The 27,710-nt window shown below is 38.7% G+C and overlaps 2 protein-coding genes across 6 annotated transcripts in view; both read left to right on the forward strand.

Annotated features, from left to right (window-relative positions):
- Positions 1 to 18,484, forward strand: part of TMCC3 (transmembrane and coiled-coil domain family 3) — a 154,397-nt gene extending 135,913 nt beyond the window's left edge. For all 4 annotated transcript variants that reach the window (XM_027653625.1, XM_027653634.1, XM_027653616.1 and 1 more), the window contains exons 2-4: positions 10,736 to 11,634; positions 13,082 to 13,217; positions 15,949 to 18,484. In XM_027653625.1, coding sequence (XP_027509426.1) covers positions 10,751 to 11,634; positions 13,082 to 13,217; positions 15,949 to 16,251 — 1,323 coding nt within the window. In that variant the 5' untranslated portion in view covers positions 10,736 to 10,750 and the 3' untranslated portion in view covers positions 16,252 to 18,484. The remainder of the gene's footprint in view (positions 1 to 10,735; positions 11,635 to 13,081; positions 13,218 to 15,948) is intronic.
- An 8,963-nt stretch (positions 18,485 to 27,447) lies between these two features.
- The window catches only part of CEP83 (centrosomal protein 83), a 23,812-nt gene continuing 23,549 nt past the window's right edge, over positions 27,448 to 27,710 (forward strand). The window contains exon 1 of one of the 2 annotated variants that reach the window (XM_027661571.1): positions 27,448 to 27,508. The gene's annotated coding sequence lies outside the window, so the exon portion shown is untranslated. The remainder of the gene's footprint in view (positions 27,509 to 27,710) is intronic. The other variant, XM_027661588.1, reaches the window with a different exon arrangement.

Raw genomic sequence — 27,710 nt, forward strand, 5'->3', positions numbered from 1 at the left:
TCTAATCTCTTCTAAGCAATTTAATGTACTGTGCAACTGTACAGTTTCTGAGCACTTTCTGGTAGTCTGCTAAACAAAGTCACTACTGTTTCTTGCCTGTGTTTCTCATCTTGCAGTCCTGCATTTGAGAATGGGTTTTGTGTTGAATGGCAGAGAGAGAGGAGTAGGGTTTTGTTTGGTTGGTTTTGGTCTATTTATTTAGTTTATAAGCACTAAATTTGTGAGTAACTTTTATGGATAATACAGATTCTCCTATGTATTTATACTACATGAAGAGATGTTCACCAAGTGTGCCCTGTAGTTGAAGTAGAAGGCAGTGAGCTTTGTAATGAGCTTTTAGTATCAGCAGGAGTTCCTTTCACAGGAGTTCATATTACCCTTGACATTTTAGTTCTGGCCAAACAGAAATAATGTATTTTCAGTTTGCAAATGTCTCTGAGGGGAAAAGTCTGCTTTCTCTTGCTAGTACTATCCTGGCAATACATAATGCTTACTACTTAAGCATCTTCAAAATGACATTAGAGGATTTGTACCATGCTGTAAAAATTTAGTGAATCCTCATTAAAGGCAGTTGTTTAAAAACAGTTTATTTCTTTATCTGTTAAACTTAAAGAAATTGTAATTTAACACTTTTGTTACAAGTATATTACAAGACAGAAGTATAATTTAACCTAGTTTATCTTCCAAAATAATCAGAATTGCTTTCACTAAGTAATTTAGTTTAATAAATTTCACTAATTGAGGAAGAGTGTTCTTAGAATAGAAATAGTTTTAAGACTAGATAAAAATTTTCTTGTAGGGTTTTATTACTCTCTAATTGGATGAATCTCTGATTTTCTTTTCAGTTAGACAAGCCTTTTGCATTTTGAGTTTTTAATTAATTGATGTTATTTTATTGACTTGTGAAATTACCTACAACAGAGTTTGTTTTATGGTTGAGATATTTGTGTAATGTGTATTAATGTTTGAAGTGTATGATGTATACAAAAATTTGAAAGAAAAAGGCAAAAATGGAGTAAAAATGGAATATAAAGATGACTCATGACTAAATAAAGATAGTGGGTTATTTCAGTTCAATCAAATTGATACAACAGTCTTAGCTGAACTTGGTTCAGAGAGAACAGACTGACAAAAAAGTTTCTTTTTTTTTTCTTTTTTTTTAAACAAACCTACAGTCTCTTATAGAAATGATTCATGCCAATACAAACTCATAAATATTTTAAACATTATTTGAGAAACTATTCAAAATCGTATGCACACACAAAACACTTCTGGAGAGCTCACAAAGCATTAGCTAGAATAGTGCCCACTCTGATATGTTGCTATTATGAGCACATGGAGCTCTTCAGAAAGGAGGATGCAGGGAGATCTGCTTGTAGAGGTGCACTCATCTTCAAAATATGTTCTATTGTACCTTTTTACTGGAAAAGTTATCTTTTTTTTTTTTACTAATTCATATTTAGCTGTAACTATTTGAATTCATTGTTAGGGTGTAAATAAAATACCGTGCCAAGAGCAGGTTCTCCAGAAGGTGCACATCAGTTGAAACACTGTATGTATATGAGATTTTATGTAGATTAGTACTTACTCAAAATAACAATCATTTTATGTGTATTTTAAAAAATAGTTTTGAAAGCATATCTTTGTATGTGTCTATTTATATAAATAATAAGATATGAAACATACAAGTAGTATTTGAAGACTTCCTCCAGAATAAGGAGAACTGTAGATCGGTTCATAAATGGAAAGCATCACCTTTGACCCAGTTCAGTAGCACAGACACAGCAGCAGAAAACCTTTTTGCTTTTCAAAACATTGTTAACCTGGGCGACAACATTTCATTTTCTTCCAGGAGAAAGATATACAAGGATGCTGCCTGAGCGGGAAACTGTGGTTGTATTGCCTAATGCTTCATATTGCCCCTTCAGTAAAAAGAAAGGAAAATATTTTTGCTATTTTAAAAATAAATTTAAATAAGACAATGCTTTTAAGTTCGATTGGTGTGATCTTCGAGAGGTAGAGGATTAAATCCACTGAATCTGCAGAGAATTTTGGTACTTAATGCACTGCAGTTATGTTTTCTCCAGAGTTAATTCAGAGCAGTCTTAATCATTTATGTATATTGGCTTAAAATACCATTATTGCAGCAGTGGTTTTGAGTGACAAATGACCTGTATAATAATGCATCTATGTAATTCAAGTTTTAATTGTCCTTATTTTGCCCAATGAAATAAGGGTTTTTTATAATAAAAGCAATTTAAAACATTTTTTTTTTAAAGTAGGCTTTAAAATAAAACCTTTCATCTCTCCTTTCTTTCTTTTCTGGGCTTCTCTTATTTTCCTTTTTTTTTGGTTTCTTTCGGTTTGTGTAGATCATGAAGTATGGCCAAAGATTTTGATTTTCAGTGGCTCAGTCTTCATTCAGTTCTCTGCCTTTGGGCTTTTTATCGTATTAGGTACAAATACAAGCCTTGGATACCAGATGTGGACCAAAAAACCATACTCATATGTGTAACGTGGCAAATAGTGAAAGTGTACTTGTGTATATAATAAAGGTTTAATAAAGTTGCCTTGTTAAGAGATATACTAGTTATTGTGGAGAGGTAAATAAGCTCCTTAGTCATGAAATGTAGTGAAGCAGGACCTATCCTTTGATTAGACCTTCATATAAAAAAATGAACTGCAAGTCCTGTGTAAAGGCAGAACTGCTGATGTAACAGGCATGTATATTTTAGATTTTACTTTATCAGCCCAGTGTGGAGAGAAGCAAGGAGGAAAAGGAAGAAGCAAGCAGGCTTCTTTAAATAAGCGACTCAGTTCATGTACAGGACAAGATGTGATTGTTTATATGCTCAGGATGTGCCGCTGCAGCATTAACGCAAATGAAAAGATCTTATGCGTGATGGAGCTATTGTTCTCTTGTTTATAAACAGAAGTTTTGCAGTGGTTTAAACAAACAAAATCCCCAAGTCTTGAGTCTTTTGCCTATGATGGATTTAGAGTGTTTTATCTCTGAATGGTAGTACTTTCAAAATTCCCTGCTACTGTAAAGTCTTAATGTTCCTGTTACAAAATAGGTTTTATTGAAGTGTTGCCAGCTCAAAGCAGTAAAAAATCATGAATTAGACTAAAATCAGCACTGGGCTGTGGGGTTGATTTTTGTAGGTCTGTAAATTATGTATTTAAAATTTCCTTAAATTATCTCTATTTTGGGGCAAGAAGGACTTCATGGGTTGTTGACTATTAAATAAGATGAGGCAGTTATTTCTCTGTAACTGAGAGCAAGAAACGTAGTACTATTCCCTGGAAGTCTCTTGTATGATTGTACAGTTCCAGGAGCTGAGATTTCAGGAAACGCTTAGACAATCTGAATAACAGTGGAATTAAGAGTTGACTGTGAAACAGAAAGAGCAGGTGGAGGGAGCAGGCGACTTGTTGTAACTTTATCAGTGTGGAATAGTTTGTGATGAGAAGGTAGACAATGCAGTGATGTGAAGGAAAACACACTCTAAATCACAAGTGGTGGGAAATCAGAAGCATATTCTGTAACTGAGAAGTGATTAGTCATAGCAGGGATGTTGCTGGCTTTTTATCAATTTCTCATTCATGGAAAAGGATTTAATAATTGAAAAGCTATAGCAGCTGGCTTTTCACAGAACATTTCATGGTACTCTGGAAAATTTCATTCTTGCCATCTATTCGAACATTTTATAAAAAGAAAGCTTATTGCTGAATGGGAGGGGAAGAAAATCCATAAAAGCTGAGAAGGGGGAAGGGAGAGCACTTATTAGAAACACTAAAGGTGAGTTGAACGATTGATCTAGAAGAAGAGATACAGAATGTCTTGCACCACTCTTCCAAAGTATTTCACCCCCACACTGTTTCATTGTGATTGTACTTTAGGGGATTTGTGTCAGGTGAAAGACCCTGTCCTTCAGTGGGAGTAGGAGTGCAGGCTTGCAGGGTTCTCATAAGCACTGCTCGATGGAACCACCCATTTAGCACCTGAGGCTCCCAACTATTTCCTTGTATTACTATGGAAACCTGACACAGAAGGAACATACACATAAAAGTGACATTTATTTTGATTCGAGTTAGAAGAGGGTATTTTATTGACTCATTTTTAATTAATGGTGCTTGTCTAAAGAGCAGGACTGATGTAAAGCAGAATAGTTAACCAAGGAGTGTGGAATCTACCTCTTACCCACTTAAGGAATTTAAGTTTAGTTAATCTGATTATTAGTTCATTGCTGTATTGGACAGTGATTTTTTTAAATTTTTTTTTTCACATGACTGATGGACAGTCAATGGAAAGTAACTTGCTTACTTTTGTAGGGGCCTGTTGTTTTCAATTTTCAGTGTCTAGGCACAGAAATTGTTTGTATTGGAACTGGTTTTTCCTTATGTCAGTTTTATGCTGTCAAACACTTTGGAACAGGACTAAAAGTTGAGAGTGTGAATGATGACACTATCACCGACTTTCCAGTGGATGTTGTTGGGTTTTGAAGGAACTGGTGTTCGCAATGAAGTAGAAAACTGCCTCTTCCCCCCATTGTTCTCTTCTCCCTTTGGTTTAATCTGAAATAGTACCATATCAAAATACTTATTTACACACAAGCCATGACCTAGATAATTTAGCCTTAGTTCAGTCCTTTAATTGGAAATTAGAGAAAAGGTTATTTCTGGGATACTTGCAGCTTTAGCTATTTACTTTAGCAGTCTGGGGGTTTTTTGATAGTTATAGAAGAATTGTTGATGATAAAGGAATCACCTTCTGTGTTATTTGACTCCATCAGCATTTGCCTGGTGGTCTCAGGATCTCATTTGCCTGGTGCCTGCCTGGATCTCCCATTTCCCCAGTAAAAAGCAGAAACAGGATTTTCTGTCTTTCTCCATTTCTATACTCTCAAACCTCTGCTTGATTATTAGCATGATGTTCTGAGTGTAGGTACTTCTAGATATTACTATAAAGCAGCTCTTTAAAAAAACATGAGCAGAAACTGTTTTGCTGTAACATACTGTACAAAAACGTTGGGGGCTGATTTTATGTAACTTAAAATCTTTTATGATGGTTTAACACCATTTTAAGACTTCCATGAAGGACTCCTCTCCTATGGATTTTAGAAGGAACAGTGAACACAAAAGAGATGGTAACAATCTCTCCCAAAATACATTTCTGCTTTGGAATATGCTGAAAAAGTATTAAAACCTCCTCTGCATGCTCTTTTACCCATTGGAACCCCTGACATATGCATATTTCTTGACAAAAAGAGAATTGCTCCTGATTATTTTTCTTACTATTGCTAAATTCTAAAAGCTTTAAATCCTATTTTGTATGCTCCTTATGGGATTCTTTTTCTAAGCATTCATCAGATATCCCTCCAAAACTTTTTCAAAATAGACTTAAATAATAGTAAGTTTTTGTTTAGCTTGCACAGCTATGTCTGGTGATAGTAATGAGATTGTTTGGAGAAAGAAGAAGACAGAACCACTTGTAAGCTGAGCCTATTTAAATGCTTAGATCACTTTCTATCTTCATGGTTTGCTTCTGTTAGCGAGACAACCCAAAGGTGTTTGCTTTCTGAAACCTGGTACATATATGCAGTCAATGACTCTGTGTTGCAAATGCTTTTTTTCTCTGTTATTTTTTTCATTTACTTTTTAAAAGAGTGTAAAAGAAATCTATGAAATAAACAGTAGAGTTCAGTTTGATACCTAAACATAGGTGGCTTATCTCTCAAATGTTAGTGGAGAGCCATTGACACAGTCAGTAGAATACAGGAGGTGATTGATCTGAGCAGCCATGAGATATGGGCTGCACGAGGGTGCACTGCATGCTCTCTATGCTCTATTCACTACAGATTTTTTTCTCCCAAATGGATCCCACCCGGAATCTTTGGGGAAGAAGTAACCTTCTAGGTCTGCTTTGTATTTTCCAACCAGAGGATATAATGGGCAATTTGCACAGGCTGTTAAGCATGATATTCTCACCAGTTCAGCAGATCCTGCCAATGTGAAATCCCTTTCCAGCACTCTTGCTTGTGGCATTGGGGCACATGGGTCCTTTCATGCTCTGGGCTCATTGTTAGCAGGGCCTGCAAATCTGACCTTTGTTGCTTTTGCAGACGGTTAAGTGAGAAAATGTTGATCATTATGATGTCAATGTATTCCATATCCTTGCTTCTGTGATTGGGTTTTCAGATCACAATTGTGCTCTGAATGCTTCTCTTTGAATGACAGGCTGCCTTTTACCCAGCCCTCCACTTACCATTTAAGACAGAGAGTAAACCCACCAAGTCATGTGGCATGAAGGGTTTTTAGCAGTGCCCCGTGTTCATTTCACCAGGCAGTTAATCTGCTATCCCTTTTGAAGCTCTGGACTTTGGCTTGCGATGGGTTTCATGAACAGCATGGCCATGCAGCCAGGGATCTGCTTGACTTGGAAAAAGTGGGATTGGGGCGTTACCACTGAGAGTTACCTATCTAGTAATTTGTGGCACCTGGCTCTCATGCAGGCAGGGATCCTGAATTACTTTACTTCTAAATCACTGTTCTTAAAAGCTAGTATTTCAGCAGCACAAACATTACTATTAGTTCTCAACTGAGTTGTAGCAAAGTACGTATGTGTGAACTGCCCCATAAAGTGCAGTGGTCTCTCTGCAAGCTCCAGGTTTCTTCTTACATGCTAGTATCAGCTATGGCTATCCCAGTACCAAATGCAGATTGTTTTTTTCTAAAAGACAGATCCCAGGCATGTTTCTGGTATTTTCTCAGACTGTGGGCTACTGCTGTCCTCCTGGTTGTACCACTTGTCTCAGGACTGCTGCCTTTCATCTGTTGCTAATCCCCAGCTCTCTAGTAATTATTTTCATAGAAGAGATGTATGATGATTCTTTCTTCTTTAAGTGTGTCTCACTTCTGAAAAGATGGCTGGTCCATTTTAACTGTTGGAGCTGCTGCCGTATGTATGTTATTTTTTTCTCTTGGCAACCACAATGAAAATCTTAAAAAATAAAAATAAGAAAATCAATCTCTCAACAACATTTTTATTATTGAGGGCTTTGTGGCCCTGTCAGACACTGGTGACCCAGGAGTCACAAAAAGAACAGTGACGTGGATGGCATTCATCATTTCTTCCCATAGCGCAGCTGGAAGAGTGCTCACACAGTTTGAGGGAGATGTGCATTCAATCTCCTGCATGTGGGAGGATTTCAGTCCACATCACAGGAGAGTGCACCAGTCCCTGCAGGGATAAGGAAGCATCTCGGACTCCTACTGACAGTCTTCTGCTCAGTATAAAGAACTAGGCAGGATACAGCAGGAAATGCAAGCTAATTCTTCTCATGTCAAGATGAGACTGTTGCAGCAAGAAGGATTTGGGGTAGGATTTGAAGATGGAAATCTGATGTCTTGGGATAGCATTAGAGTTGAGCTATAAAGCAATCACAAATGGATCTTTGCAAGACTGTTCTGCCTCATCAAGGTAGAAGAAAGGTGACAGGCCACTTGTCTAGAGATACCTGAGTCCTCCAGTGTCTGCTTGCTACTGATTTAAAATGACCAAACCAAACAAACCAAAAAAACCCCATAAAACCCCCAAAAAACAACCAACCAAACCAGCCCCCCCCCAAAAAAAAAAAAACAACCAACAACTCACACCACACCACACCCACACCTCCAACAAAAAGGTGTATTATGTCAACAGAGAATTTCAAGAGCCTCTGTTTCTTGACCCAGCTTTGCAACATGATGGCAAGAGGACACCTACCTTTTTGTTCAAATACAGTCAGACAGAGAAATGTATTGGATATAATTCTTCCATACCCTTGGTGATCTCTCAATCAAATAAGTAAAAAACCCTACTGCTAGCAGTGTTTTGTGAATTTAAACACTATTATTTTCTAAAGTTTATTGAATTTGAACTGACCTTATGATTGGTTTTACTCGTGTCAGGAGCAGATTTTCCACATGCTAACTGGTTTTCTCGTTCCAAGAGCAAGGCAGCTTTTAGCAGATGTATTCCCTCAATGCTATTGTTCTTTTTATCTCTATTGCTGTTTTGGCCTTGGAGTTTCAGGAAGGCACAGAAGGCTGACCAATAGAGACTCCAGTGAGAGAGAGGACGTAAGGGAGAAGGGATCTGATTTGGGCTTGTATCCAATTATTACAATACATATTTAGACTATTTTGTACTAAGGAAGTAAACACTTACTGCTGTGTAAAGGTTAGAGATAGACCCACCCATTCTTGGAAGTATGTACAGCTTGTCCTGAGTGACATCAGTGATGGATCTTTCTTGTATGTGTATACAATGCGGTGATTTATTACAGTATAATTTTTTGCCAAAGATTATTAAAAAATGTCTTAGGTTGTTTCAGTAAGCTATTGTTTTATACTGAGCTGTTTGTCCATACTGAATTTGTCTAGATCCCGTAAGTTCATTTACATAAATATTTGCAATATAGGGTACAGATTTGGTATGTAAACTTTTCAGCTATTTGCCTTGATTGCTTTTCTTTGCTGTCTGAGCCTTTGGAAAGTTACAAGTATCCAATATCAAACTATTTTTGCTTATATTGAAGGCAATTTTAGGTACCACAACAGTATTATGAGTGTTATTATGTTAAAAAGTGACACATGGTTTTTGCAGTCTTTATATTAGATATCACACTGAATATAGAATGACATCTGTGTGTGTCAAATCTGTGCAAATACTAAAATACTAAGATCTCACCAATAAAGTAGATTTTCTGCAACACACATGTGATTAGTGATATTAAATAATATAAAAATTTTATTTAAAAATTTATTTTTACTTTTTTTTAATAACTAAACTGGTAAAGTGCAAATCTGTTAGGCTACAGCTCTGGTTTACTTCTTGGAATAGAGTCTGAATCTTAAAGGTCATCATTAACTAATATTCTCCAGAAGAAATTGTCAGTTCCACAACTCTTTCAGTTTGCATTTTTCATGTGTCTATATTTTTTTAAATATTGGTGAATCTGAACTTTTATGTTACCTGGTTTATGCCCTGAGTGGTGCAGTAGCAAAAGAAAAAGCGGGGAAAAATGTCCACTGTAATCCTTGGTAATCTATAAGGAAAAGAATATAAAGGAGGAGTAGAGATGATCTTGTCTCTGAAATGGTCTGGTGCAGATCCAGATTTATAGCTGTATTACCCCCTCTCTGTTTGTACCCCATCATGGCAGACACGGAGCAAGACTTGTTCTCCTGATCAATCTCTGCACGATGCATGTTATTAACAATAGGACACCTTATCTGGTTACTGAACTTGTATTTTAAGGACAATACAAGAAACCTTGAGAGAATTTCCAGGAGAGCCGCCCAAACTTTTCAAGGATAGAACAAACTTTAAAGCAATACTTAATGATGGTCTTATGGTTTTTTTTAATTAAGAAAAAGATTGAATGGTGATCACTGGACATGTACACATAGGTCTGGCTTCATGATCTTCAGATAATAATAAACACTGTAATTGGAAATCAAACTTTTAACATAGTATCTCAGGCATTTTGAAGCAAAGAGTAGCTGAAGTGTTTCACAAATGCATGTTTAAAAGATACTTTAATAAAGCTTCTGCCTTGTCTCTGCAATGGACTTACCTGAGCAATAGTATTGGTTCCCTCTGGTGTTAAAGCTCTGAAAACCCGTTATTGCTGGAGCATTTGTTAAGCAGTCTCTACAGATGGGGTATTGTGGCAGCTTTAATGAAATGCACCTTCTATGTCACAGAGGCTAAACCAGGATGATAATAGGGATGAAGCTATTTTGGTTAGATCATTCTTATGTCGTGCCCTTTCCATGACTTTGACTTTGTATAAGGAAACACTTTGTGTTTTGTATCAGACTACCTTGCCTTTCTGTTAAGAAAGATGAATAATCTGTTGCATTTGTGTTGTAAACGAGTTGCTTAATTGTTTTTGTTGTGCTTCCAGAGAGCATTGTTAGGGTGTATGGATCCTATACATGACTGAATGCAGTTTTCCTTCCTGAGTTTCTTTCTGTAAATCCCACTCAGTGAATTTGCTATTAAGATAGACTTAGCCACAGCAGATCAAGTTGTTGAGCATCTTCATCAAGCATGGAAAGCCAAATACAGGCCAATTCTTTCTCCATGCTCTCTGCTTTAAAAACTAGCAGCTGCTTCCAGCTTGAAGCATACACTAAATTTCCAAGAGCTTTCAGCTAGTTATGAAAAAACTTTGAATTGCAGGAGGAATTTGAATGGGACATATTAAAAAAGGCATTTAACCCAGGAAAATATGCTGAACATTATAGAGCTGTTGTAGAGGGAAAAATCTGCTTACATCTCCATTGGTGTTTGACCATTTCTAAGAGAAAAAACAGAGTGATTATCAGTCATGATCTCTTTGAAACTCTTAATAATAAACAATATATTTAAGAACCTTTTCTAATTAGGTGTTATTCTAATTTTCTGGAAAACTGTGAATGATTCTGAAAAGCTGCAAACTTGAATAATTTTCTCTCTAATTCATCTTGCTTCTATTTTAAGAGAAACAAGCAGTTCCTTGGGCTACTTATTAACCTATGGAAGTCAAGAAAAATGCTGCTTAATTTCAAGAAAAGTGTATTCTCTTTTGCATCTGTAAACTACTTTATATTGTGTACTTGGTATAATTACATGCAGAAAAGGAAATTGGAAGTTTGATTTAAAAAAACAGAATTCAAATTCCATTTATCTCTTTTCTCTCAGGTGGAAAGACATGACATGAATACCCTGAGTTTACCGCTTAACATTCGCCGTGGAGGTTCTGATACCAACCTGAACTTTGATGTACCAGATGGGGTCCTAGAGTTTCACAAAGTCAAACTCAGTGCAGATAGCTTGAAACAGAAAATTCTCAAGGTTACAGAGCAAATCAAGGTTGAACAAACAGCTCGAGATGGAAACGTGGCTGAGTATTTGAAACTGGTAAACAGTGCAGACAAGCAACAGGCTGGGCGCATTAAACAAGTCTTTGAGAAAAAGAACCAGAAATCTGCCCACTCCATTGCCCAACTGCAGAAGAAATTGGAACAGTATCACAAAAAGCTCAAGGATATTGAACAAAATGGATCTTCCAAAGCTACCAAGGATACTTCCAAAGATAACTTGAAAGATATTCAGCATGGAAAGTCTCGTACCACTGGGCATGGAACAGAGAGCAGCAAGTCGGGTGTACCAGGTGTATCTTTGACACCACCTGTCTTTGTTTTCAGCAAGTCTAGAGAGTTTGCCAACCTGATCCGAAACAAATTTGGTAGTGCAGACAACATTGCTCATCTCAAAAATACCCTGGATGAATTTCGGCCAGAAACGAGTTCCAGAACATATGGGGGCAGTGCCACCATTGTCGCCAAACCAAAATATGTTAGTGATGATGAATGCTCAAGTGGGACCTCTGGATCAGCAGATAGTAATGGGAATACTTCTTTTAGTCCTGCTGTGGCAAGTACCCTGGACAGCCAAGGAAAGCTTTCCATGATCTTGGAGGAACTAAGGGAAATCAAGGAGACTCAGTCCCAATTAGCTGATGATATTGAGAATTTAAAAACACAGTTTAAAAGAGACTATGGCTTTATTTCTCAGATGTTACAAGAGGAAAGATTTAGGTATTTTTATTTAACTGTTCTCTTGAAATTACTTTTGAACTGGTATAGGAGCTATTTGGAAAGTGTGTGTGTGTGGGGGGGGGAATATTTCAGAAGCAAGAGGAAAAAATAATTCCAATCAATATCTGGTACCAAGATGTTCCACTCCTTCCAGTGACTAAAATATTACTATTTCCTATCAAATTATGTAGTGGTCCTTTGCTTTTTGTCAAAGGCTGGTCAGAAAACTCTCTCCTCTGTCATACTGTGAATTATGTGAGTACTGGGGATAGAGTATTCACTGCCAATTGTTTTGTAACCAGTGGAATGATTCTCATCTGTTGTGACTCAAAAAAGCTAATCAGTCTATGGTATAGCAGAACTGACTTACAGCTGATAAGTATACCCTTGATTCCTGAGTACCTTGTCCAAATACTTCTCACACACATTGCTATCTTGTGGATGCAATGTCACCTTGTACCCTGGTGTAATAAACAGCTGTGAGATGTAATTTTAAGTACTCTAGCACAACTTTCTTTTGCATTTGTTACTTGGCAATTAATTACTTTATCATCTATTCTAATATGTTCTACAGAGGACTTACACCTGCGATATCTCATTTGTCATATCACTTGTGACAGTCGATTCTTGAAGTCTTTACTATGCTAGTGGGAAAAAACTCAGTATAAAATGCAATATTTAATGTTTCCCTTGTTTACAGTTCTTGAAATACAAGGAAAGGCTTGATATCACATCATAACATAGGGGAGGAAAGAACAATACAAATGGCCTACTGAACACAGGACTTGGTTTGAGGGGAAGACAGTGGCCTTTTCTGACAGCTCACTGCCATTAAGATCTCAAGCCTCCTACCACCTGTTTCCGCAGCATGACAATTTTGCCTCCATCATTTTTGTGCTGACTGCAGTGTTTGCCTGTTTGTGTGTTAAATCAAATGACAAACTCACCAAAAAAGTTTCTAGTTTCCTGATGATTTAGTTGAACTGGTTTGCTGTGCAGAGGCATGCCAGAACAGGCTGTACACAAATGGCAGGACCTTGCAGTTGTGTTTGAGAGAGAACATACTTTTCTTGTCATTACTGATTAGCTGTTAGCTAGCTCAAACTTACTTATGAAACCATATCTTCTTGTCTAAATGAAGAGTGAAAAACTGAAAAATGTGAGTTGGAGATCCTTAGGCAGTGTTTATAGTTCATATAATTTTCCAGTGATGTACAAATATTTGCTTCTTAACACCAACTGCTAGCAAGAAACACTGAAAAAAGACTTTCAGCTTGCTTACAGAGAGTTTGCAAAGTTTTTACTGATTTTCTTTATGTGCTTTGTAATGCCAGTGATATGAATTCATAGTACACTGAAAAACTGTCTTTTAAAATGTGTAATTGTGTTCATGATTTAGCATTTCTTGAATAGAAGGCACTAAATTTAGACCTCTTTTCCTAATAAGATACGAAAGACTGGAGGACCAGTTAAATGACCTCACTGATCTTCATCAACATGAGACAGCAAACTTGAAACAAGAGCTAGCCAGCATAGAGGAGAAAGTGGCATATCAGGCATATGAGCGATCACGAGATGTTCAGGTACGTTTTTCCTTACTTTTAATATTTGGTGGAAATCTTGTACCATGGAACACTCACATCTTTCTACATCTTTGTAAATAAGGAGTCTGGGGAAAGATTTAAGCCCATGTTTTGTCTGTTTTAAAGTGAACTCCCCAGCATATTAAATCAATGTGAGTCTTCATTTGTTTCACTGGATTCAGAATTTTTTCTGCTGGAATTGATGATGTAGGCTGGGCAGACTTGTGGTTGAAGAATGGTCTGTTTTAATTTCTTGCACTAGAGGAGGAAGGAATTAAGTCTCCTCGTATTGTGTAAAATGCCACATTTGACAATGTCCTAACACAAACTTCTTGTTCAGACTTTCTCCAGTAAGTAGTCTCATCACTGGCAAGGTTTATTATAAATTGAGCTTCAGGTAAAAAGTAAGAGAGCTAATTGATAAATAGACTTGTAGATTTGCCAGCTATAATTTAAGAGTTTTAAGCCGTGATCACAACAATAATAAAAACTGTAGGATGTGTTCACCTTAGTGATCAGTTGTAGTTATGTCTGGCTTCAATCAAAAGCCAGTAATAATGTCTACGAGTATGTCCTGATGGCATGTAGCTACATACTTGAATATTTATATACAATATAATCACTTATATAATGCATAATATTTCTACTTAAAGCCTGAGCAAGTGGTGAAAAAATGGTGAAAACGTTGTTATGCCTTACCTATTTGTGAACAAATGAAGAATGCTCAGACTGTCTTCATATTGCCTCAGATGGTAAAAGAAGCTAAAACCTGTCCTGTATACCCCTGTGCTCATATTTCTAAACACAGAGCCTGCAGGCAGGAGGATGATCACAGTTTCCTAACTGGTGTGAGAGTTAGGAAGCCCTGGGAACAGAATGGGAAAGGATGTACTAAATCTAAGTGCATCATAGGTTCCTTTGTAGGTTTAAAGAAGAGAGATCTCTGATAGATTTAGAGAAAAGAGGACTCCTTTCTGTGAAGGTATCTTGAGGATGTAAAAACATGAGACCTGAGTTGTCCAGCAGAAGGGCTATGAGCTAATCGCTAACTTGTTAGCAGAATCCTGGGGGGGGGAAGGGTGGTGTCAGAGACTTTTAAAACTAATCGAAGTGCTACATTGATACAACCTTGTTTCTTTTATCTCTATACAGCTGGGCCTGTTTAAACCTGCCTCTTTGGGGGGGTTGGCTAATAAGCTAAAATAGAGAGAAGGCATTTAAGCTCTGGATATTTTGAGTAGCAACTCTGTCGCTAAAGGATGTGCAGATCGTTTCTAAAGACATGCTCAGCCTCTCAATGCAGAGCTGCAGGTATCAGACTTTTGCAGCTAGACTTTCTCTAAAGCAGCACAAGTTTTGAGAATAACTTACAGTCAGAGTGGAATAAGTACTAGGAAAGGTCTTTAGTGTGTAGTGGAGAACATGCATGAACCATAAGGGACTTTGTGCCACCCATTAAGAATTGTCTTTTATATATGTATATATATGTGTGTGTGTGTATATATATGTATATATAACTAATTCCTAGAACAGTGAAAGAAACCAGTTTTGTGTAACACACTGTGCCATGTGCTCTGCAATGACCTTGGCGCCTGGCTGGTCACATGGTAAGCCAGTTCAACTTGCTAAAATAAGAGAACTGACCCAGCAAGACAGAGTTAATAACTCTCTGTGTGTTTATACACAGAGGTTTGGGTTGAAACAGCTTACTGTGTGATCAGGTGAACGCCCCTGCCAGTGCAAGGAAAATGTTTGGAGTTTGAGAGTGGGGAAGGAAGTAGGGATGCTGGAACATCAGTTTTCCCTTTTACGCAGCAGTAAAAGGTTATGTCACATTGATCAATCTCATTAAATTATAGCCTTCCACCATGTTACATAGTGGTGCCCAAATCCCAGCTCCAGCAAGAAGTGGCATTTTGGCAAATAAGTGAAGCAGTTGGAAATTTTTCTGTGTTTCACTTTGGGAGGGCTGAAGTGTGGGGTTAGTGCCTTAGAAAGCATTTTACTCAAAGACCACTTTTAGTCCATCCTCAAGAAGAAGTTAAAGGTCTGCTCCCTTTAGAACAAATTGTAAAGAGGAATAGATCATATGAAAGAGAATCCCATAAAAGCACCATTGCAGGTTTCTCCACTGTCTCCCCTGCCCAGTTGGGGTATGGATCAATGAGCCTTCACACTGATAGAGGGAGAAGGCCAGATCTTACAGAGGACTCAAGCCCACATTGTGCAACAGGTGGCTTTGAGAGAAAAAAAATGTAGACCATAGAGGTTATGTAAAACAAATACTACATGTTGCAAAGGAGATTTAATTAGTATTGCAGCAAGCCCACCCTAATGTTTTCTATAGTATATAGAAAGAAACTAATTTTGTTGCTGTTCTAACGCAGTGATAGTTGCTATGGCAACAGCTTTCTCAGTACTTTATCTCATCAGTATATACAGCAAACATCTGTCATGAACATTAGAGTTATGATGCTTTTTCTCAAGCATGAAAAAAGTAAAAACTACTTTGTGGCCAGTGTTGTTAGACTTGATTATGCCTGAGCAGGCAGTGATACATTCATGTAGATATACATGTGCACTTTTTTTAAAAAGTTCATGGTTCACTGAAATTTTAGCAGTGTATAATAAATTACACGTCTAATCTAGCTGATGGATGGCTCAGCAGCTAAAACATGAAGAAGTGTTGAATGGAAATACAGCTGCCCTAATTCTTGTTTTCTGTCTCCAGGAAGCCTTGGAATCATGCCAGACCCGGGTGTCCAAACTGGAGCTCCATCAGCAGGAACAGCAAGCACAGCAGTCTGAAACAGTTAATGCCAAAGTGCTCCTGGGGAAATGTATAAATGTTATCCTGGCCTTCATGACTGTCATCTTAGTGTGTGTTTCTACTATTGCAAAGTTCATTGCTCCTATGATGAAGAGCCGCTTTCATATCATCTGCACTTTTTTCGCAGTGACACTGCTGGCAATATTTTGTAAAAACTGGGATCATATAATTTGTGCCATAGAAAGGATGATTATACCAAGATGAAGCCATTGGACTTTTTTTTTCTTTTTTCTTTTTTTTTTTTTTTTCATTTTCTTCCCCTCCCTGTTTTTTAAGCACTGTGTGTATACAAATTCTGGTGTAAATGCATAAAAGCATATTCGTTGGCAGTCAGTTGTTCAATCTGATTTTGTCTAACTGGCTATGTCTGTGATGAACTGCTCACTTAAGTCAGTCTTCTGCCTTAATCCAAAACGTTGTCCACTTTACAAACCCACACCCACAAAAGACGGTATGATGGTCTGGGAGGAATCCCAGCAACTGCAAGTGTCAGCTGTGCTTTTTACTAGGCTGGAGTGCAAAGAGTGTGACAGGAGGGAGTACCATAATGTGTATCAGCCCTGTTAGACTCATAAGTTAATTTCTCTCTGAATCCAACTGGAGTAACAAGCCAAATTGTGCTGTCATATGTATTACTAGTTCTTGATTCTAAATTAATGAGTATCTGTATATGGAGTTTCTAGTTTTCAGGACCAATGAAACTCGATGCTTCTGCTAGTAACTTTTTGCACAGAGTTTATTGTTTGTAAATTTAGACCAATGATGACTAATGACCACAGTTAGCAGTTGTTCATTCTGGCACTGTTCCTTATCACATTTGGGAAACACATACATGTGGCATAAGACTTCCAAAGATGGACTGAATGGAATGATAAGATCCCCAGACCACTTTGTAAAGGAGTAAAGAAGCAAGTAGCTGGTGATTGTCATCCAGACCAATGCACTTACTTCAACCCTTGTAACCGGCAGGGGGAAAGAAGTACATGGAAAGGCATCACTGAGGTTAGCCTTTGTTAGCACTGAGTTGTTGGGGTGTTCTAACTCGATGCAAAGCATATAGGTGGCGGGACTCTGGGTACAGTGGATTTCTTTCTTGTGTCAGATTAAAGAATGTGGCAGAAACCTGAGTGAAACGCTTCTTAGGGGAGCAGGGAGTTAAACTTCTGTAAATATACAAACTGCAGACTCTCTTGACAAACATTCCTGAAAATAATGTATTAACATGCAGTACTACTACTAGGAGACAGGGTTGGGTTTGTTTTCTCACTGGAATTTATTTTGCTTGATTTAAGAACTGCAAAAAAATTTCCCTGAAATCTGCTTGGCTTTCAGCCATGGTGTAAAACAAGATCTTTATTAAAAACAAACAAACAAAAACCACCACGAAACAAACCACCACAACAACAATTCTTCTCCACTCTCCATTAAATGAAAAGATAGTGTCTCCAGTTATTTGATGTTCAGTGTTACTAACTGTGAAAATAATTGTCATGACAGATTTTCTTTTCAGTTGCAGTATTTTCTATGCTGGTATTACAGGAGGGAGGGAGAGGCTTGGTGTGTGTATTTGTTTTTAATCAAGTGCAATACGTGGTGTAGAAGTTGTGAGGACCTTATTCTGAGGAAAGGGAGTGGGGGAGGGAGAGGCAGGGGAAGAACTTTGACATTTTACCATGATTGTATTAACAGTGAATAGTTACTTTTTGTGGTTTCAGGAACTGAAGAAAGGACAGAATTAACTTCATAAATAATAATATGACTCAGCAATTAGAAAATTCAATTAAAACACTTTAAAAAAATTTTAAAGAATTCTTTATATGTGCTACATCTTCAAACAGAGAATTCAGGAAGGACTGTGCTGGTTTGCAGGCGCCGGAACTGGATCAGGTCAGGCACACCCGTGTTATCCTACACCCAGCCCTACCTCGTCTCAGAGCATGGTGGAGGCAAAAGTCCTGCTGAGAGAAATATGACTTTTAAGAGCCCAGACTTGCCAATTGGTTTATCCCTGACTGTGTCAGGAATAATGATTATATAGATACATTATTCTTTTCATTTTTTTTTTCTCTTTACCCCTGTATTCCTGGTATCCCGTAAAGAAGGAAAGATGTATTGTGCTATGCAGAAAACTTTTCTGCCTTCCTTGCTACATGTGCTCCTGCTGCTGTTCAGTTCAGGGAGACCTTTCTTCCCATGTCTCTTAACCCATTTTGTCACTGTATTGCATGCATTGCAACAGGCATTCACCCCCACCTTCCAAGTAGCTGTACTTGGCCTCCTTTTACAGCCAGCAAATAGACTGAGGGCACTGCTTCCGCTGAGGCAACTCATGAACTTATCTTCCCAGGAAAGTCCCTTCCACAATGTTAGAAAAATTAAAAAAGCAGCAGCTTTTTCCTGACTTTTACATCACAAGAAAAGGTTTTCCTTGGTAGGTTTTTGTTTTCTTTTGATGTATCCTCAGATCCTCTTGGTTTTTCCCATGGTTTTCTTACATTGTGGTCCTGTCTTCATTTTGAGAAGGCATATAATGATATAATGGGTTTTTTTTCCTTTTTTCCCCCCATTTCTTTAGCTAGTGAATGTAGTTCTATTCAGAGCCCTTTCCTTTCTGAAGTCTTTTCCTAAACTCCACCACCCATTTTACTAATCAGCCCTATGACTCTCCCGCTCCCTCATTTCCCTAGTCACATGATTATACATCCATTACCAAAAACAAACAAAAAGAATCCTAGTTCTGATCCTAAGAATGCAGTGATGCTTCATGCTGTTTTCTTGCCATATTTATTATAATCTTCATTCTTATGTTCAGCTTGCACAGCTACCTTCTGTTTTGGCCTCTTGAGAAAACAGTTTGTTTAGCGTTTTGTTAAATGAGTTCAGAAGGTTAGATGTGCAAGAAAGGAATGCCACCTGTTAATAATGTGTATGTAAGAAAAACTCCTTTGCCTGTTGCATGATTATTTGTTTAAAGAGATAATCCTCCCAGTGCTAGTTTATGTAGTTAAGTGTTACATCAGGTAGTCTCAAGGTCAGGTGTGTTTTTCTTATAACAAGGGAAGCTGGTATCGTACAACCTGGGACCATGAAGGCCTCTGCTCCAAGGGCATCCTATTGCAATTCTGGAAGACAACCTCAGTGCAAAATGAGGGTAGAATGTAAAATCGATGGCTCTACAAAAGATTGGTCACTATCTTGATAGCATCTGTGTTCAAATTAGGAACAGGAAGATCTTGCATTTCCATATTAACTTTACATCTGGCAGAGGACACAGAAAAAGATAAAAAGACTGCATAATGTTAGTTATGCAAATTAAAACAACCCTAATTGGCGAATGGGCACATCAATTCTCTATTTTCCCTGCTGGATTTAAATCACTGGAGGATGTGGCACACATCAAGTAAATAATAAAATAGTGAAGGGCAAAAGCTTTCTTTTGAGTGAAACTGCTATAGTTTTGCACAGAGTAAGGCTACAGTGCCAGGAACTCTGCCAAGTGGAAGCCACCCAAGGGGAGAGGGGTCTCCCCTTCTGCCATCACCCCTCCATTTTCTACCTTGTGCTAACACTGGTGTGTGGTGAAGTCTTCCATATGCCATGTTAGTTCACTAGACTGGAAGAAAAACTTGGCGTTAAGAGGTGTATGGTTCTGCACATCTAGATATTAAAGGGCTGGTAGAAAGGTCTCATGAGTATGAAGCAAGGACAAAAAGGGAGATGAGGCTTTTTCTTTCTTGCTGCAGTGAATCATTAGCTGCCCTTAAAACCGGACAGCTTCAGTGTAGAAAAGTTCTTCCTAGCTTTTTCCTACAGGGAACAGACACAAACACTACCAGGATGTGGTGGGACAGGCTAGCAAGCTGTTAGATCAAGAGCAGGATCAAGAGCAGGCTGGTGCCTGTGCCATTATCTTCAGTACTGGGATCACTTCCCCCCTCTAGACTGGGATTATGTGAGTGTACATATCTGGCCTGCAGTCAGCTCTGCTTACCATGAAAGTATTCCTAGGCCAATCCAGAGAATTGCAAGACCTCTTAAGGAGAACTCTGTTCAGCTTCTCAATGAATTAACCATGTTCTGTCAGGATACAATTTGCTTTTATGTTCTCACACAACACGTTAGACATTCTTAGGATATTCTTTACACCTGCTCATCATGAGCCTCTAAAACACTCCTACTCAACAAAAAGTTGCCAGGCATTGTCTTTTTTGCTTGGTGCTGTCTGGTAGTCAGTTATTTCACTTCACTTTGACAGTAGTTCTCTGATGGAAAAGCCCTTCAATTAGTTGTTCATACTGTTCAGTAGGCTGTTGGCAGCTTTTTGCTCAGAGGGTTCTGGAGATTAATTTCTTAGGAAAGTTAGCACAATTTTCCTGATTTCTCCCATTTCAGCTTTCAGCACTAAATGAGGCTTTCTCTAAAACTTGTCGAATGGATCCCTCTGCTAGCTTCAACTAGCTTCAGCTCTGTTATTGTTGAATGAGACTCAGTTTAAATTTCTTTGCCGTTCTGCTTTACATTATATGCATTCATGCAACTTCTTATTTTATTGCACTCTTGTGATGTGATATCTACTTGTTCTGAATTCTTATAAAGCCACTATAAAATCTCACTGCATTTTAGTTTAATATTAAAATGCTTGTGTTATGCAGTGCCTCTGCTGCAGGACCATCACATATAGATCCGATATATGGATATTTAAAAGCCAGTGGTTTTCTTTGAACAAATCATAATTGCTTATCTGGGGAATAGAAATTCAATAGATGAATACAATTTGCTGTAGAAAAGATACATGATACACTGACTAGAACTGAAGCTAGACAAATCCACTGTAAGCATAAGCTTCAGTTTTGTAATCATAAGGATTACAAACTAATTATTAGCTACTGAACAACATAATAAACAAGTATTTTAACACTTAAAGTTGAATGCGGCTGTTCAAAAAGGTATCAATTCAGGCTTATGTTTGATACAATGTTAACTACATAATCACAGGTAGTGCTTTCTGGAATCAAAATCAATGAAGAAGAAATTTGGGGAAAAAAAAGAAAACACAGAACCTTGAGGTTCATTTAGGTGGTATGAAACCCAACTTTTTTTAATTTGCTTTTCTTTTTATTTTGGGAAACCGAGTCCCTTTCTGACGTGATAAAGACATTTTACTTCCATATTCAATGGTACAACAGAAGGTAAATACAGATTATTGTAATTAAACACTTTAATTTAGATAACAAAATTTAATCACTTCCAAAAGTCCATCCAGGACTAGCAATCTGGCAAATTTATTCTCCTCTTTTTTTTTTTAATCAAGCAAATATTTATCTGCTTTCTTCATTTACCATCATGCCAGAACATGGCCTTAATTAATTATATTACTTCCCTTTAAAGTACAAGAGATTATAAAGGACTTGTTTTCAGATAAAGTTGGAATGGTCTCTCTGATCCTAAGTAGAATCCTGCACAAAGAATCAGACAATTTTACATTACAACAGTGAAAGACTAAGAAAAGTTTTGTTTTAGTCAGTGGAATTGCTTATTTTCCCTGAAAAAGCCGAGATGATGCTGTATATAAAGACTGCATGAGGCCTAGTCAAACTGTCTTGTACGGTTGATTTGCTGTATGTTTAGCATATTAAGTTGTACTGTTGTGGGAAGTTTTGCACAAAGTCACCTTTCCTTTTTACCCAGGGAATCTGGGTCTGGTAGAATCAAGGTGTACCAAAAACTATCTGCTTTTATTGACTAAAATTAATTGTCTCAGTGTGTCACCTGCAATGTTTCTCATGTTATTTCCATTTTGTGCAGCACTGTGGAAAGATGCAATTACAAAAATGTAATTTTTGTATATTTGGTTGTGTAGTCATGACTGCCTCTAAGGTGCCATTAACATTTTTTAAAATAAAAATATTTACATTTATTTGATTATGAATATCATCTCTTGAACTTAGTGTCTGAACACTCAAACCCCTATCAGTTTTCCTTTCTCAGTAACAAATTATTCAGTTGACAGTGGCAAAGCTAATCCATTAAGCACAAGGCCCAGCTTTAAAATTATTAAACTGAGCATTCTGCTCTCCTGCAGTTTTGACCAAAACCTGATAATTTGAGTTTCATTTATAGCTGTGACATAGCAAAACTGAATTAGGTTTCATCATTGCTTTTCTCCAGAGCTTATGTGAACATGCTATGCAAATGTCACGCTATTGTGCCAAACAGTTGCACTCACAGTTGCACAGTTTTTTTTTAAACTGAATTAGAAACCTAAGATGTATTTTTATGTTATTGTCAGAAATCTTGGTCGCAAGTGCCAAAAATGCAACTTAACATAGCTGACATAAAGCAAAACATTTGCATTTATTTTTCATAAAGTAGGGGTCTCATCAGCTGGCACCGGCAGCCATCGGGAATGATGTTATTTTAATTCCAAGAACAGAGCAGAAACTGTGCCATTAACAGTAACTTTGCAGTCACACAGTATTTCCTGTTTTCTCCTATTTGAAGAAATGGTGTACAGGCACTCCCATGTCACCTGCAGGCTTTCCAAGGTCTCGTCATGCTGGGTTTTACATGGCTGCCTGGAATTCGTTCTATGATAAGGCTAACTGCATTCACAAACACCAGGGTCCCTCACAACTGCTAATAGCTTTTTGCCCACTTCTGGCATGGGTTGAATAATCCCTGCTGATGCTGGCAAACCAGACATAAAAAAATGCACCTCACTTATCATCAATTCTCTGAGTTGTTCAAAACTCTGGCTTTGGAACGTGCATAACACACCCTGGTAACTCTTTTAGCACCCAAAAATAGAAAGGCAAAGGGTAAAACAGAACAGTGCTGTTTAACTTAGCACAGAAAGAGGAGTGTTGCCAAGAACTGGTCACTGCACAGTGTTAGCAATCACTGGATGAGACAAATAAGCCTTAACCAGCAGTGTACTCTGAAAATACTTCATGTTGGTGCCCCAAATAACTCCAATAACCAAAGACTTCATCTGCTATTACGCTGTGACTTGTTTTGCAACACCCAAACCGACTTTGAACTAGCTGGTTCAGGCACTGCAGTTTATAAACTTAGTGATAAATGATTCCTGAATGCACGTGTGCTTATTTCTCTGTGCTGCTGTGGAAGGTACAGCAGTAAACAGCAGGTTCTGCCTCCCATGGCAACTAGCACTGCATTGAAGTAGTTGAAAGGAGAAATTTCTGTGTGGTGTCCTCCTCAATTCCTGTTTGGACTGTGGACTTAAGTGATGACTCTTTAGTTTTGTGGGCTTGCTTAGTGGATCAATGTTATGTCACCTTTTATGTGCAGCCTACCAGATTCAGACAGAAGTAAAGCAGGGAGGCTAAACTACTGGAGAGGCTGGTGTCCAGTCACTAATGGGGTTCCACAAGGCTCCATCCTTGGCATAGTTCTCTTTAACATCTTTCTTAACAACTTGGAGGTGGGACTGGAAGGGATACTTAGTAACTTTGCTGATGACACTACACTGGGAGGAGCTGTTCACTCCCTCGAGGTCAGAGAGACCCTGCAGGGAGACCTCAGCAAATAAGAGGACTGGGCAATCACCAACCAGGTGAAGTTCAACAAGGACGAGTGGCACATTCTGCACTTGGGATGGGGCAGCCCTGGTTATGTGTATAGACTGGGGAATGAGATGCTGGAAAGCAGTGCTGTGGAAGGGAACCTGGGGGTCCTGGTTGATGGCAACTTGAATATGAGTCAGCAGTGCCCTGACAAGCCAGGAGGGCCAACTCTGTCCTGTATCCTGTTAAGCACAGCATTGCCAGCTGGTCAAGGGAGGTGATTGTCCTGCTCTGTTCTGCATTGGTGCAGCCTCTCATATTGAATACTGTGTGCAGTTTTGGGCACCACAATATAAAAAAGACATTAAGCAATTAGAGTGCATCCAAAGGAGGGCCATGAGGATGGCGAGAGGTCTGGAGGGGAAGCCTTATGAGAAGTGGCTAAAGTCACTTGATTTGTTCAGCGTAGAAAAGAAGAGACTGATGGGAGACCTCACTGTGTCTTCAAAATCCTCAGGAGGGGAAGCGGAGGCCAAGTTCTGATCTCTTCACTCTGGTGACCGGTGACAGGACTCGAGGAAATGGCATGAAGCTGAGTCAGGGGAGTTAGGTATCAGGAAAAGGTTTTTCACCCAGAGGGTGGTTGAGCCCTTGAACAGGCCTCCCCATGAAGTGGTCACAGCACCAAGCAAGCCTGACAAAGTTTAAGTGTTTGGACAACACATGATATGATTCCTGGATTATCCTACACAGAGCCAGGAATTGGACTCCATGATCCCAATGGGTCCTTTTCAACTCAGCATATTCTATGATTCTCTGATACCGTCTTAGGACAAGCTTAAAGCTGGACGCTGCTGAGCTGCAGAAAGAAGCACCGACATGCTTTTGACAGAAACTTTAGGAACTGAACTTGCATTTCACCATGTTAACCCTTCAGTTGGTGAGTGTGTGGTTCTACCCATCTGTGTGTGCATAAATTTGGAAAAACTCTTTAGTTGGTGTGGCTAGAATGGAATCAATTTAATGGAAATGAAAGCCCAGTCAGGACTGAAGACTCATATATGAGAACAATATATATAAATGTGAAATATCCTTGTAGCCCAATAAATTCTCTATATATTTTTCCATTGAATACCATTTTAATGAGTTGGTACCTGGCAGAGAAACATCCTTTCCCCCGCCCTAGTCACAGACTCATGATGAAAAAGGAAAGACACAGAAGATCAGCATGAGATACTGTATGTACATGCTGAAGAGAAAAGTAGAGAACACAATGCCTGTGTGGTCAGCAGTCCCATACAACATATTTGTCTGAATAATGGCTTTGTAAATTGCCTTATGCTTTTTTATCTACCGATGTTCTTTGCACTAAAAATTGCATTCTGACCCTACTGAGCTTAACAGTAAAAAGCCCTCTAACTGGGGAAGACTCTCACCACAGCACTATGGCACGTAAAAGCAATTCCATTTTTTGACTTTGGAATGCAAAAAATATTAATTTTCTCAGGCAATTTACACAAAACAACGTATGGTTTTAACTGTCTACCACAAATAGCACACTACTTAGCCACAGACATCTCTGCCACAATTGTATGGGACAATGAAACTCTTTGGATGGTTTCAGGCTGTGCTGACTTGTGCTGAAATGAGCTTGTAGTCCCAACATTAATTCCCCACTTAGCCTCTATCCTTCAGGTTGGATTCAGGTCAAGGTGACATACACTAAGCATGGATTAAACTGCAGGTACAACCAGCAGCATGTATACATGACAAAACCTTCTCTGAAGATATGCCACTGGGCTACAGGAGCTTGAGGATTTATCTAATCTAGCAACTATTTTCAGCTTGCTCAACTGAGGCAGCAAGGAAGCCTGAATGAGCTTTCAAACTCAAGACTTTTCCTGACCATGCTTACACAGTATCTTCCTCCAAAGAGTGTATCTGCAAAATGCATTGAAATATTTTCCTGGGCTTCTATACATACTTTACATCTCTTTATATATTGCTTTTCTTTGTGTGAGGATGAACCTTGCTGCTCTATGAAATGTTGATCTACCCAGATGTAATAGAATGTGACATATAAAGAGACACAATCTTTAATACTGTTGATCAAAAACTGTGAGGTCTCTAAATGAAATCTCTTTACTTTTACTTGAGCCAGAATTAATTTAAAGTATCCCTTAAAGAGACCTTACTCTTTTTAAAAAATAAATTACTGACATCTGTAGCTGCATTAATTTCTATTTTTACAAAAAACTCCTCTGTATTGTGAGAGATGTTTGAGGTTCACCTCTTGATTATCTTTTGGCCTCTTCTCTCTCTGCTATGTCCATAAGCCCCACTCCCATTCCTATAAACTCCACTTTTTATTCCTCCTTCCTTCAGCTTTTTCCTCCTTGTGCCCTTGAACTTGACTCTTCCTTTTTTTCTCTCTTTCCTTATACTCTGCAAGATTCCCAGGTCAAGCCCATCTGAGTCACTGCAGCAGCTCTACTTTTAAAGCAAGCAGAGGTAGGAGCAGGTTTTTAGCACTGCTGCTCACACTGCTATGAGACATGGAGAGAGAGGGCCACTGTGACAAAGAAGAGCATCATTACCACCTGTACTTCAAGATTGATGGCTATTGAGTGAGTAACTAGAATTACCTGACTCAGTGGGTCTTGGAAGGAAACAAGTACCCTTTTCTGATCAGTGTAAAAAAACATGGAGGCAAAAATAAAGTAACCATATTTGCACCATCTTGAGTCATCCTCTTAGCAAAAGATTACAGATTGGAAATATTTACACAATAATTGTTCCATAAATTAGCTGGCAAGAGGCACCCAACCCTGTCTGTTGATTTTAGATTTTGTAATTTTTTTGCTATGTCCACAGAGTTCACAGTGAGTGACTTAGCATGATTCTCATGTAAATTAATTGTTCTCCAATAGATCACAGCTATATAATTCTGATATGAACAAACAATAATAGAACTAAAGAAAGAATCTATGCAATTTACCACTCCCGCTGATGCAGCCGTACGTGGGAGAAAGACTTCTATTTTACTATTTTACCTTAGTTAGCATTAATATTTGTAGAGCTGATAGTGAAAGAAAAATAAAATGAGCAAATTGGATACAGAAAATGACCATGCATCTTCATAATACTTTTTAGAAAGATTTTTTTGCATTGTAAGGCTTAGAATTTAGAAGTATGACTTTTCATCGTTTTCAACAGAATGTGTTTTTAATAAAAATTAAATTTTACTTAATTGTAGTTTTCTGTAGTGCTATTTATTTCATTGTAGGTGTACAATGGTATAGATAGAACACTGCTGTTATTTCATCTCCAACATGGCAACAAACACAATATACACATGAAATGGCACAGCAACATCAGTCTGCACAGTCAAGCTGACAGTGAAGCAAGCACTGAACTCTTGCCATTGTAACTGTGGAAGTGACTGTAATGTGTTTTAGGCACTTTATTAACGGAGCTTACAACCACCCCTGGGGGAGCTGACTGCAGCTGTAATCTCCAATTGCTGGCAGACATGACATTTGGGGTTTGGTTGGTTCCCCCCCCCCTCACTTCTTCCTTGGGGATGTGTGTGTGTCATCAGCAATACCCACCTTCTAATATACTAATTGAAAACAATTTTAATTCTTATTAAAGCATTGTTAACTTTATCGGGGAATGTCAACACCGATCTGGACGTTCAACCTCCTGCTTCGAACAGACTTTAGACCGAAATTGAGGATGTCTACGAGCAGATCGTGTTTAGAGCATTTCAGCTGCTAGTAGCAGCCGCTTTCTGACAAAAACCGGTGCCCGCGGAGCGAGTCAGCGCTCCCCGCGCTGTGAGGGCCCAGCCCGCCATGACCCGTCTCCCCGGCAACGCTCCCAGGGTGCCCCGCGCCCCGCGGGCCCCCGGAGGGCGACGGCGCGGGCGGGAGGTGAGAGGCGCCATTTTTAAATCGCTGGAGCGGGCAGCGGTCCCACCCGGCGGGGTGTGAGGGGGGTCGGGGGGATCACCGGAGGAGTCGGCCTGTGATTTGGGCGGGGGGATGGCCCGGGAAGTGAACGGGGGACCGGGGTGTGAGAGGGCGGCCGGGCTGTGAACGGGGGACCGGGCTGTGAACGGGGGACCGGGCTGTG

The sequence above is a fragment of the Corapipo altera genome, unplaced genomic scaffold (assembly GCF_003945725.1).
Source record: "Corapipo altera isolate COAL_440 unplaced genomic scaffold, ASM394572v1 1, whole genome shotgun sequence".
NCBI classification, from domain to species: domain Eukaryota; kingdom Metazoa; phylum Chordata; class Aves; order Passeriformes; family Pipridae; genus Corapipo; species Corapipo altera.